This window comes from Onychomys torridus, chromosome 3 (genome assembly GCF_903995425.1).
Source record: "Onychomys torridus chromosome 3, mOncTor1.1, whole genome shotgun sequence".
Lineage (NCBI taxonomy): Eukaryota > Metazoa > Chordata > Mammalia > Rodentia > Cricetidae > Onychomys > Onychomys torridus.
This window is the reverse complement of record NC_050445.1, coordinates 137,586,359-137,599,247: the sequence shown is the minus strand read 5'-3', so window position 1 is coordinate 137,599,247 and position 12,889 is coordinate 137,586,359. Positions and strand designations below refer to the sequence as shown.

At 48.0% G+C, this 12,889-nt stretch overlaps 1 protein-coding gene across 3 annotated transcripts in view; it reads left to right on the top strand.

Annotated features, from left to right (window-relative positions):
* The window catches only part of LOC118579881 (solute carrier family 2, facilitated glucose transporter member 3), a 66,281-nt gene that overhangs the window by 49,812 nt on the left and 3,580 nt on the right, over window positions 1-12,889 (top strand). For 2 of the 3 annotated variants that reach the window (XM_036181655.1, XM_036181654.1), the window contains exons 3-9: window positions 6,248-6,340; window positions 6,760-6,920; window positions 8,971-9,211; window positions 9,532-9,694; window positions 10,138-10,325; window positions 11,688-11,792; window positions 12,075-12,176. In XM_036181655.1, coding sequence (XP_036037548.1) covers window positions 6,248-6,340; window positions 6,760-6,920; window positions 8,971-9,211; window positions 9,532-9,694; window positions 10,138-10,325; window positions 11,688-11,792; window positions 12,075-12,176 — 1,053 coding nt within the window. Of the gene's footprint in view, window positions 1-3,724; window positions 4,014-6,247; window positions 6,341-6,759; window positions 6,921-8,970; window positions 9,212-9,531; window positions 9,695-10,137; window positions 10,326-11,687; window positions 11,793-12,074; window positions 12,177-12,889 lie in introns of those variants that run through there. The other variant, XM_036181656.1, reaches the window with a different exon arrangement.

Sequence of the window (12,889 nt, the reverse complement as noted above, 5' to 3'; positions counted from 1 at the left end):
TCACCAGCAATCAAAGGATAGGCAGGTGGCGTTAGTGTGTGTCAGCCAGGAGGCCACTGTTGTGCGCTCCGTCCCTCAGGGTTGGTCACCCTCACTGGGCTTTGGAGTTTACAGTCTCTTGGCATCCACTCCCACAGTGCACCGAGAACCTCAGGAAACCCACTCCCACAGAGAGCCTCGGGAAACTGGTCGCAGTTAGGGCTCTCATCTGTTGCTCAAGATGAAGATCTAACTTAGACTCTGGCTCAGGCTACGGTAGGACAAGGCTTTGAGCATCTTTGCAGCTACTGGCTCAAACAGCATTTGTCTCAATTTGTCCAGGACGTTTTAGATTCCCGAGTTTCAGCTGAATCCCAGCTATGATCTTTAAAATACACACATTGCAGCAGGTAGAGCCTTATCTGGCACCACTCAGCACTCTGCCCCTTTCAGAGACAATCTTCAGCTTTGGAGCATCCGTCATTCCTAAATCACTAGCCCATTTCCACCCTCTGTGGTGCCTTTAAAAAAGAAAATGTTTAACCTTTATATATTGTTTTTAATGCATTGTGGGTGTTTGGCCTACATGTATGTCTGTGTATCACGTGGGTGCAGTTTCTGGAAGGCCAGAGGGCATCAGATCCCCTGGGACAAAATTACAGATGGTAGTGAGCCAGTACCAGGCCAATGAAAAAAAAAAAGGAGAGAGACAAAAATAAAATAAAATGAAAGTAGTCCTGAATATTGCCAAAGGAAACAGGCCTCGGGGCCTCAGGTCTGTCTCCCTTTCACACTTTCTTTTCTTTCTTTTTTGTTTATTGTTTTTGTTTGCTTCAAGACAGTCTTTCTCTGTGTAGGCTTGGCTGTCCTGGAGAAGGACCAGGTTTGCTTCAGTACAACCCATCAGTCTGGATTCTCAGCCACAAAGCATTTTTTTTTTTTTTTTTTTTTGAGACAGGGTCTCTTTCCGTAACCTGGAACTCTCTATGTAGACCAGGCTAGTCACAAACTCAGAGATCCTCCTACCTCTGCCTCCCTGAATGCTGGAACTAAAAGCATGCCTCACCACACCCAGCAACATGGCTTATTTCTTAACCAAGAAAACAATATTCTGTTATAGGCTTTAAGCATCTAAGAATTAATCCTCAGCAGGCTCTTTCTCTGCATAATGTTACACCAGTTGAGAACAGGCACAATCTTGAGCCTTCACAATTCATTCATTTATTCCTCCAATCAGTGTGTAGGCAAAGAAGGAGCAGCCTCTGGCTGCTTTCCACCCCTGTGGCCACATCCCTGTGCTCTCAGGAAGAGAGAACAAGAAAAAAGGAGGGTTTTTTGGTTTGTTTGTTTGTTTTTGTGGAAGACTGGGGGCCAGCTCCAGAGTAGAGCCCAGCCTGTGGGAGGCCCAGAGTTTTGTGCCCCTGGCAAGAGTGGAAAAGAGATATTTTGATGCACAATAAATAGAAATGAGAGGGAGAAAGACAGACAGACAGACAGATATCATGGTCTTACAACAAGCTACAAGGCTGGCCATGAACCTCCTGTGTTCTTTATCATCACGGGAGGCTACTGGCCTTGAAGAACTGAATTATTAGTTTCTTCATTTCTATGAGACCGGCAAGGAGCCCAGACTGGCCTGAGACTCGGGATTCTTCTCTTGTGAGAGGTAAGACTTCAGGCATGCCACTGTGCCTGCCTTGAATTGTTAATTTTAATAAAATCAAATTTTAAATAATAAGTCTGGTGGTGGGGCACATCTTTAATCCCAGTACTCTATCTAGGAGGCAGACCCAGGCAGATCTCTGTGAGTTCGAGGCCAGCCTGGTCTACATATCAAGTTCCAGGACAGCCAGACAACCAGGGCTACACAGAGAAACTTGCCTCAAACAAACAAACAAAAACCAAAAACAAAACCACAAAAGAAAACAAACAAACAAAAAAAGAGGACCACTTTGTGGAGTTGGTTCTCTCCTGGCACCATGTGGGTCCCGGGGTCGAACTCAGGGTGACAGGCTTCTCAGCAAGTGCCTTTACCTGCCGAGCCGTCTTGAAAACCCTTATTATTTCTAACGTGGCTACAAGAAAATGTAGTGTTGCACAGGTGGCCTGGATTCTGTTCCTACCGGCTGGCACTGGCCTTGGGCATTGTTTTTCCTTTGGCTGCTCACTTCAGTTGCTGTGGTAACTAAGGGGGCTTCCGACTCAGTGCTTCTTAGAAAGGAGGGAGGAGGGAGGAGAGGTGCAAGCTCGGGAAGGCTTTCCTGGATGCTGAGCGGATTCCGGAAGGACCCTCATTTAAGGAGACAATGACTGGGTTTGCTTGAGTTCAGCCAGTCAACCTGGATTGGGGGCCACAAACCAAAGCTATTGAGTAAAGATGCTTCTCCTTCCTCACGCATATACCAAGTCCCCCCCCCCCCCCCATCTCCAGCAGGTCAGAGCGGGAGCCTCAGCCACCCACGTGTCTGTCACAAGCTCAGGGCTTCCCCAGATAAACTCGCCTGAAATCCCTCCTGCCTCCTGCTGGCCATCATTGACCTGCCTCTGCTCTCATTTCTCCTACCCAGTTTTTCTTTTTTTCTTTTCTTGTACAGTTGTGTGGTAATCAGATATTTTTTCTCATGCTTGTCTTTCAAGAAATGCACAGTCCCCAGCTAATAGGATTTTAGCAGACATTGCTTATGAGAGAATCAGTTGCCCTTGTCTATTGACTGACTGATTGCTGGAGGTGGGGGGGGGATAAACTGGGGCCTAGGTAACTACTGTACCACTGAGCTACATACACCTCTACCCCTCCTCTCTCCTCCTCCTCCTCCTCCTCCTTCCTCCTCCTCCTCCTCCTCCTCCTCCTCCTCCTCCTCCTCCTCCTCCTCCTCCTTCTTCTTCTTCTTCTTCTCTCTCTCTCTCTCTCTCTCTCTCTCTCTCTCTCTCGACTGGTATTCTCTGTGAGTGACTGTCCTGGAACTCACTATGTAGACCAAGCTGTCTACTGAGTGCTGGGATTAAAGGCATGTGCCACCACCGTCTGGCTCTCTCTCTCTCTTTTTTTTTTTTTAATTATTCATTAAACTCCCAGCAAATATCTGTTAAGTTGAATTGGATGTTTGTTGTGTTTCTAGACGCTCTAAACCCCAGAACAGGTGAGGGTAAACTCAGAACAGGTGAAGGAGGGGTAGAATCCACAAGGGGTGGGGTAGTGTAAGTAAGGTATGCTGTGGTAAGGAACTGGGGCTGTGTACCTCACTGATCTTCTCTTCCTGCAGCCTAGGAGCTTTGGTCAGGCTCCAAGACATCCGGGCTACCGTTACAACTGTCCAAATTATTGCCAGTTTTCTCGGGACAGGCTCTCCTTTCCCTTCAAGATTGCACACCCAGCCTATGATGAAAAGGCAGCTGACAGACGCAGAGGGTCCTGGATCCTCTGCTTCCCACTCCCTGGATGACTTTCATCTGCCGGCAGCACCCACTCAGCTCTGCCGTAGATAGATTAGCTTTCTTCTCCGCAGACCTAGTCTGTCCCCAACACCTTCAAATTTGCCCGCCCTCCAAACTTTTCAGTGTTTTTTTTTTCCGTGAAACAAAAGGTTGTCGGCTCTTGTAAAGGGGAAGGAATTTGGATGGGCTTTAAAAAAAAAAAAAAAAGAAAGAAAGAACCACAGGGAGGATGTGGTAAAAAAAGGAAAAAAAAAAAAAAAAAGCCAGAGGAGGGGGAAAATTGATTGCTTGCAAAGGCGAGGGGGCTGGGGGGAAGGAGCCGTGACGATCAGATAGCAGAGGTCACTGAATTCCGGAGGTTAGAGGTTAAAGGCTGGAAGCGGGGGTGGGGTGGGCGAGCATGAAGGCTCCACCCTTTGCAGAGATTATAAATAGGTAGGCTGGGCTTGCGCCTGTGGTCCTTGAGATGGTCCTGAAGCCCTCCGAGCGCCGCTGAGGACCCGGAGAGCCTGCTGCCGCGGACTGGAAAAGCTGCCTCTGGAACCCACCTCTAGGTCGTCCTTAAGGCTTGAGAAGTTAGGACCATGGGGACAGCGAGGGTAAGGACTGGTTGTTTTTGTTTGTTTTGGGGTCCTCACAGAAGCAGGTCTTGGTGCCGATTGCCATGCTCCCGTTCCTCCTGAGTCCCCGGGCCATCGGGAGGGAGGCCTTTGCCCATCCGCTCCAGCCTTCGCTGCCCGTGTTACCGTTCTGTGCATCTCGTACCTGGAGAGGATCCTCCCGGGCACCTTCCTGTCATGTGAAAGTCACCAGAGAAGCTGTGTGCGTCTCGGGCGTGTGTGATGGAGCTGTGACGAGCCTGCCGAAAGCAGAGCTTGGCTGTGGGGGTGCTGAGGGGGTCCCGGAGCCCGCAGGGAGGCTCGGGAAAGCATTAGACCTTGGGAGGACCTGGGCTTGGCTGAGGCTTGCTCGGCATCCAGCCATCCCCGAGCACTGTGGAGAGAGAAGTCCAGTTGTCCTTACTGTGGTCGCGAGTGTAGGATGTATCCTACTGTGGGCGAAGGAAGCAGTATTTGTAAGGGAAAGGGCATTTTCACGAAAAGAATTTATTTGGAAATAAGGCGAATTAGCAGGCCGTGGGGGTGGGGTGGGGGATCGGGATAGAAGAGGAGATGGGAAAGAGGCTTTTACTACAAGGAAAAGACTTTAGGGAAAGACAGCACTTAGCGCTGAGGCTCGGCGGCTGCCGGAAGGTCAACTCTGGTGTAAGCTCCCGGCCTGCCACTCGCTGTGACCTTAGAGAAAAAAACTTAACGACAGTGGAAGAGGTTGTGGTGGGCAGAGAGACTGGCCTCAGCTCCTGTTTGAGTTACCCCTGCCCATTTGAGTGATCCCCGGCAAGGGGATGTCTGCCTGACTGCATTCTGGTAAAAATGGCTCCGAATAGTGTGTTGAAAATGAGCAGACGCTCTCTGCCCAGCTGGGTGGAGAAGAGTACCATATTTAGCGAACAGGAAGACTCTCGAGAGGGCCCCAGGATGTTGCTGGTAGGTTACACAGTCTAGAGATAAGAGCAGCCCGGCCCTAGGTGCCCATCAATGGATGAATGAATCAAAAATAACAGTTGTGATACACTATGGAGTATCAGTCAGGTGTTAGGAAAAATGAAGCCAGCCTGGTGGTGGTGATACATACACTCAGGAGGCAGAGGCCAGTGGATCTCTTGAGTTCTAGGACAGCCAGGTCTACACAGAGAAGCCCTGTCACCAAAAAAAAAAAAAAAAAAAAAAAAGTGAAGTCATGTCATTTTTAAGAAAGCTGGATGGAACGGGGATGGATGTGAAGTAGACAGGTACAGGAGGAAAAACGTGTTTTTCAGATATGTAGACCTTAAACACAAAAAGGCTGGGTATAGCAGCTCACAACTGTAATCTCACACTCGAGAGACTGAAGCAGGAGGATTGAGGAGTGGAATTTGAGATTAGCTTGGAATACAAACTGTGGAACCTTGTCTCAAAAATGTAAAGGGGTTGAGGGAAGATGATCTAAAAGTAGAAGGGGGTTATTGGGTGTGTGAGAGGAGAGAACACAGGAATCCATGCCATTAGCTTGTTCCGGGGTTCTGTTTTTGATTTTAGCATCCCTGTGGCCACGCTGTTGCTACCTGCTGCTCTGGCCTCTGTGGTCTGGTGGGGATGGACAGGAAGAGCGCACTGTATCCAGCTCTGCAGAATGACTGATTTTTTAGGAAATGTAGATCCGTCTTAGCTTTGCCTTCTGTACTGTGGGGAGTTTGGGGTTTGTTATGTTTTAAGTCCAGGTCTCACTGTAACCCAGGCTGGCCGTGAACTCGTGGCTAGCCTCCTGACTCTTTCTGGTGCAGTTTTGCTTGTTTGTCTTTAGTTTTTGAGACAATCAATGTTTAGCTATGTCTATAGTCCACGCTGACTTTGAACTCGTGAGCCTATGGCTTTGGAATTAGAGATGTGCACTACCATGGTTCGCCTGGTGCAATAATTTCTTCACTCTCTCTCCTTCCCCCCCTACCTCTTTCCTTCCCTCCCTACTCCCCCCAAGATCCCCTTCCCTCCTTTTTCCCTCCCTCCTCCTCCCCCCTAGACCCTCTTCCGCCTCTCCTTTTGAGACAGATCTCACTGTGTAGCTCTGGCTAGCCTGGTGCTGGCTCTGAAGGACCAGCCCAAATGTGCCTGAAATCCTAGCATTCTGGAAGCAGAGGCAGGAGGACAAGATGGACATCAACCAGACATCCCGGAAAAGGGAAGAATGTTATTAGTCAACGTTTGTAAGCATTTACGCCTTGTCTTCTCAACAGGTGACCCCATCTCTGGTGTTTGCCATTACTATCGCCGCGATCGGCTCTTTCCAGTTTGGCTACAACACTGGAGTCATCAACGCACCTGAGACAGTGAGTGTCAATCACCCTGAGTGACAAGGAGTGGGAAAGTCGGTCTTTAAGTAAGACTGTGAATTTAGATGCCTGGCTAAGATGGGAGAGGGTGAACACTGTTAAAGAAGCCTAAGCCGGGCTGCTTGCTCCTCATGCTCTGCCCTCCTGCCCTCTCACCAAGTAGTGATCCATGTCCCATATTCTTCCTTAGGGATTCCTAAGATCCTGGGAAGTTGTGACTGGGTGGGTTGCACTGTTGAACATTTGTGCTGCCACCTACTGTATGTTTAGGGTGATGCCCCAGAATTGTCCTTTTCAAAGCCAGTGCCTTGGCTCCCTCATGCTCCTGTCCTGAGGGAGGAAGCCACCCTGGTACTTGTCCAATGTTCCCATCCAGATGCAATGGTCTGTCCCCCCTTGTGCATTTTATCCTGCAGATCATAAAGGACTTTCTGAACTACACTTTGGAAGAAAGGCTAGAAGACCTACCAAGTGAGGTGCTGCTGACCACCCTCTGGTCCTTGTGTGTGGCCATCTTCTCCGTTGGTGGCATGATTGGCTCTTTTTCTGTTGGACTCTTTGTCAACCGCTTTGGCAGGTACTGGGCAGGGACTGTACTGCTTAAATGAAGACAGGCAGAGGATTGGATCCTGGAGGTGATGCACCCGCACGAGAACACTCCAGTCATACTCCAGGAAAGCTAGTCCCCCTGGCCTGGAATGTGGCTGCCCTTGGAGGCCCGCTGCCCTGCGATGCTCCAGCTGGCCTTTCTAGAGATGTGTGCTCTGTGAACGCTTGGCCTCTGAGGTTCCACTTAGGCTAGTTTGATTTTGCCATAGTGAGGTCAGCTATGGCACTTTCCTGAATTCCTTTAAGGTCGGAATATTTTTGCAGGTTTCTTGCAAGTCTTTTGTATTTTATAAAATGAATACTTTTTGTAATCCTTGACTTGTGGAAAATGGCAACTGATTTTTCCCCCCAAAGAGAAAGTTGAATAAAATAGTAAAATATCTTGATCATATACATTCAGGAATTGACTGAAAAAGAAACCATTGATAAACTATATACCCTACCCACTGGGCATAGGAGCACAAGCACACAGGCCCAGCAACACTCAGGAGGCATAGGAAGCAGAGACCCGACCTCCGTACCTCTGAGCTGACCTCTGACCTCCACAGACACTGTAGCACACATCTTGTCACACACATTAGCTATTCTAGATACACAAATTGAATTTAAGGTAATTAGCAAAGCCTTCTATTGTTGGATAATGTTTAGCTATTATTTTGGTTTTGTTGGTTTGGTTTTGTTTTGTTTGAGACTAGGTTTCTCTGTGTGTAGCCCTGGCTGTCCTGGAACTCAAGCTATAGACCAGGCTGGCCTCGAACTCAGAAAGATCCGCCTGTCTCTGCCTCCCAAATGCTGGGATTAAAGGCATGTGCCACCACCACCTGGCTGAGAGTTTTGGGGTTTTTGTTTGTTTGTTTGTTTGTTTGTTTGTTTTTTTAAGTTACTTTTTTAAAAATTACGCTGGGTGGTGGTGGCGCATGCCTGTAATCCCAGCACTCAGGAGGTGAAGGCAGGCAGATCGCTGTGAGTTTGAGGCCAGCCTGGTCTCCAAAGCGAGTTCCAGGACAGGCGCAAAGCTACACAGAGAAACCCTGTCTTGAAAAACAAAACAAAACAACAACAACAAAAAAAAATTACTCAACCTCTTAATTTGTTTTTTCTTCTTAATGGAATTTGTGCACCTTGGGTGCACATTTAGGATCCCCTAAGGGGGCCTTTAGGAATCCTAGTGCTGTGTCCTATTACAGCCAATTAACCAATTAACTGGGTCCCTAGAGGTAGGACTCATGTATGAAAATTCTTCCCAGCTCCCTTGGGAATCCACTGGTCTATTGGAATTGGGAATCCCAGGTTCACTGGGCGTGGTGATGCTCAGGAGGCCAATGCAGGTAGATCTGAGTTCCAGGCTAACCAGAACTGCATAGAGAGACCCTGTCTCAAAAAGTCGCAGGCTCTCAGCTGCTGACGCTTACCAGTGTTAATCTTTGACATTTTTTTCCAGTAGTGTCGGTGGCTTGACCACGGTGTAGCACATAAAGCTTTATTAGTTCGTTCCCTATCAGCTATCAATACTAATTAGTCTAGCCTGTAACTACTCAGAGCTGAGACTAACTACCATCTGAGAGTATTCTTTTCAGTGAAATGATAAAAAAAATTGTCCTACATATCCTGCTATCATTACCATATCAATTCTATGATAAATGGTGATAGAAAGGGACTGGCATGGTGGCCTGTGTCAAGAAGCCTGATGACCTGAGTTCAGTCTTTGGAATCCTCATAAAGGTGGAAAGAACCAATTCCATCCATAATGTTGTTCTCTGAGCTCCACATGTGTGCTGCGGCATACTGGCACCTGGACACACATACACACACAGTAATAAACTTTTTCTTCTACAAGAAAGAAAAGCTGTGGGGTGTAGCTCAGTGGTGACATGTTTCCCTCAAATACACAAGGCCACAGGAACAAAGGGAAAGAGATTTGTACCTACAGAGGCTGTAGAAGAGCAAGGCCATGAGGAAAGGAGAGACTGGAGCCTCTTTCCTGGCTAACTACACTTTGTCTTTGATTAACCTCGCAGGCGCAATTCAATGCTTCTGGTCAACCTGTTGGCCATCACTGGTGGCTGCCTTATGGGCTTCTCCAAGATAGCTGAGTCTGTGGAAATGCTGATCCTGGGTCGTTTGATTATTGGCATCTTCTGTGGACTCTGCACGGGCTTTGTGCCTATGTACATTGGAGAGGTGTCTCCCACCGCCCTCCGGGGTGCCTTTGGCACACTAAACCAGCTGGGCATCGTTGTTGGGATCCTGGTGGCTCAGGTACCTTACAGTTTTACATATTTAATGAATGCTGGCTCTGTGCTTTGTGAATGATGTAGGTGAAGCCACTCAGGATCTGGCTGTGTTCAATGATGTATTTATATGTGTATGTTTCAGATACTATTACTATAGTTCATATGGTGGCTAATGTTGCAGGCAGGGCCCAGAAAAGAAAAGAAACAATTTGTTTTCTCTTTTCTATGTGTGGTAAAAGGATAAGTGATCTTTTTTTTTTTCCTTTCTTTTTTGTTTTTTAAATAGTGAATCTATGGCTTGGGAAGTATGATTGGGGTTTAGTGTTCTCTTTGGCTTCTTTCTAGGTCTTTGGTTTGGACTTCATCTTGGGCTCTGAAGAGCTGTGGCCTGGGCTGTTGGGCTTAACCATCATTCCAGCTATCCTACAAAGCGCAGCCCTTCCGTTTTGCCCCGAAAGCCCGAGATTCTTGCTCATTAACAAAAGGGAGGAAGAGCGTGCTAAGGAGAGTGAGTACTCCTCACCTGTCATCCCCCTTTTCTGCTTCTCCATGTGCACAGAGACTTACATTTTTAGAAACTGTATGGCTGTGGCAGGCTTCTTGTTATCTATTTCTTTTATCTTAAATTAACCCATTTCTGTTAGTCTATACTTTGCCACATGGCTCGTGGCTTACCAGTGTCTTTATATGTTGCTTCTCATGGCGGCGGCTAGTGGTGTCTCCCCCCAGCCTTCTACTTCCCAGAATTCTCTTCTCTCTTGTCCCACCTATACTTCCTGCCTGGCCACTGGCCAATCAGAACTTTATTTACACAGAGCGATATCCACAGCAGCTGTAGATGCATTCATCTTGTGCTGCCTTGCCTGCTGACTGACAGCAGGCAACAGTTGGGTGGTGGGATGGGGGACAGGGGGACACAGTATCTTTATTCCTTTTGCCTTCTTCTCGCAGTCCTCCAGCAGCTGTGGGGTACCCAGGATGTAGCCCAGGAGATACAGGAGATGAAAGACGAGAGCACCAGGATGGCGCAGGAGAAGCAGGTCACCGTGCTGGAACTCTTCAGGTCGTCTAACTACCACCAGCCGCTCCTCATCTCCGTGGTCCTCCAGCTGTCCCAGCAGTTCTCTGGGATCAACGCTGTGAGTGTCCGCCGTGGGGCCGGGGGGGGGGGGGGGGGGGGGGGGGGGGGAGGCAGCAATGTTCTCCTGAAACGGCCTGATCTTGTTGGCAGGTTGGCATGTGTCTGTAGAATGTAGTTACTCAAAAGCTGGAGCAAGGTGGTCACTGTACTAGGATGGCTCCCAGCAGATTTTGTCTGGGTGTACTCTACCCCAAACTGCAGGGTGGGGGTTTCCTGAGTCTGCCCTCCCAAGAGTCTGTTCTGAAAGTGGCCTCGACTTGTTAAAAAGTAAAGTCAGGCCAGGTGGTGGTGGCGGCGGCGCACGCCTTTTAATGCCAGCACTCAGGAGGCAGAGGCAGGTGGATCTTTGTGAGTTCAAGGCCAGCCCTGGTCTACATCATTCCAAGACAGCCAGAACTACATGGAAAAACAACAAAAAAGGAAGTCCAGTCTACAGAAGGTTTAGAAATTACTTTATCAACCTGTTTTTGAGCAAGTGATATATCCTCTCTCAGGACCTGTGGGTGTAAGGGCTCTGTTAGTGAGCTGTGTCACCAGCCTTTGGGTTTTGTTGCTGTTTTATGGGTTTTCCTTTTTTTTTTTTTGAGCTGAGGATCAAACCCAGGGCCTTGCTAGGCAAGTGCTCTACCACTGAGCTAAATCTCCAACCCGAGTTTTCCCTTTTTTTCCCTGCATTTGAGGCTTTGTCTCATTCTATAGACCAGTCTGGCTTGAACTCAACAGATTCTCCTGCCCCAGCCTCCTGGTGCTGGCTGGGATTAAAGATGTGTGCCACCATGCCCTGCATAATAATTAAGATGATGTAAAGGCAAAGGTGAGTGTGGGGACACACATCAAATATTGATCACTAGTGAAGCTGAGGCAGGAGGATTAGGAATTGACAAAAGAGAAACTAGGACTTAAATCTCTAAAGTTGAACAAAGAAGGCATAGGTGAGTGAGCTGGGTGGGCATGGTGAGGAGTTCCTGTGATCCCAGCACTGGAGATGGGGGGCTATGGAGTAAGATGTTGCACTCCCCTCCCTGCCCAAGAAAGTAAACTGAGTAATGGGGATAAACAGTAGAAGAAGGAAACACGCCGGGCGGTGGTGGCACACGCCTTTAATCCCAGCACTCGGGAGGCAGAGATCTCTGTGAGTTCGAGGCCAGCCTGGGCTACCAAGTGAGTTCCAGGAAAGGCACAAAGCTACACAGAGAAACCCTGTCTCAAAAAAACAAAACAAAAACAAACAACAACAACAACAACAAAAGGAAACACTAGCTAGACTTGGATAACTGGGAGAGGTCCAGAGCTAATGCATTGGCCAAGAACCCCAGTATTCTGGGGTGCAATCAGTGATGCAGTTTTTCTCTCCTTCCAGGTATTCTATTACTCAACAGGAATCTTTAAGGATGCAGGTGTCCAGGAGCCAATCTATGCTACGATTGGAGCCGGTGTGGTTAATACCATCTTCACTGTAGTTTCTGTAAGTTGGGAAGTTGGGATGGGGGATGAGGGGAACAAGAGTTCTTCCTACAAGTGTTCGACAAACATGCACATAAACTTGCCTATCTTTCAACATCCCACATCTAGTTAAACCTTTTTCATTTCGTTTTGTTTTTCATTCCCCGGAGAGAAAGAATTGCGGCAACATGGAATGGATGGGAAAGGGGAGGTGTGGAAGGACCGGGTACCTGGAGATATGGCTGAAGCATTAGAATCCCTTCACACAGCATGGTGGTGAGATGGGCCATGTCTTGTCTTCTAGCTGTTCCTGGTGGAGAGGGCGGGGAGGAGAACCCTGCACATGATTGGCCTGGGAGGTATGGCTGTTTGCTCCGTCATCATGACCGTCTCTTTGTTACTAAAGGTGAGTGCACTTGTAGTGGTGGAAGGGATGGGGTTCCAGAGGCTGCAGGTGATGACCCGGAAGTAAAGTCAAATTGGAGATGCCCAAAAGTTTTATTAAAGGTGCACCTTCAGAGATTGGTAAACTGATATCCTTGTGTGCATGTAATAAGGCTTATAATAAGATGCGTTGTCTGATGCTTAGGAAAGGTCTTTTGTAGCTAAGGATGACCTTGAATTCCTAATCCTCCAATTACTTTCCATCATGTGGGTCTGGGGCACCGGAGTCAGGTCCTCAGACTTGATGGCAGGCACCTTTATGCACTGAGCCATTTTACAGACCCTGTCTGTTCAATTCCTAACAGTGCTCTTGAAGGTCAGACATTGGTAGTAGTGTACACCTGTAATCCCAAGCTTAGCAAAGGCAGGAGGTCGTCTGCAAGGTGTGGTGGCGCATGCCATTGATCCCAGCGAGGGGGAGGCAGAGGCAGGTGAATCTCTAAATTCAAGGCCACTGTTCTCTGCAGATCAAGTTATAGGACAGCTAAGGCTACACAGAGAAACATTGTCTTGAAAAAAAAAATTGCAAAAATTGTCTTGTAGTTCCATTTTACAGATGTTGAACTGGTGGTCTTGGTACCAAATGAGTGGGATGGAGTAGCTGGGATTCAGCAGTATTAGATTTTTGACTCTCAGGTAGACCACTTTATACAACAGGTCCAAAACCAGAACCTA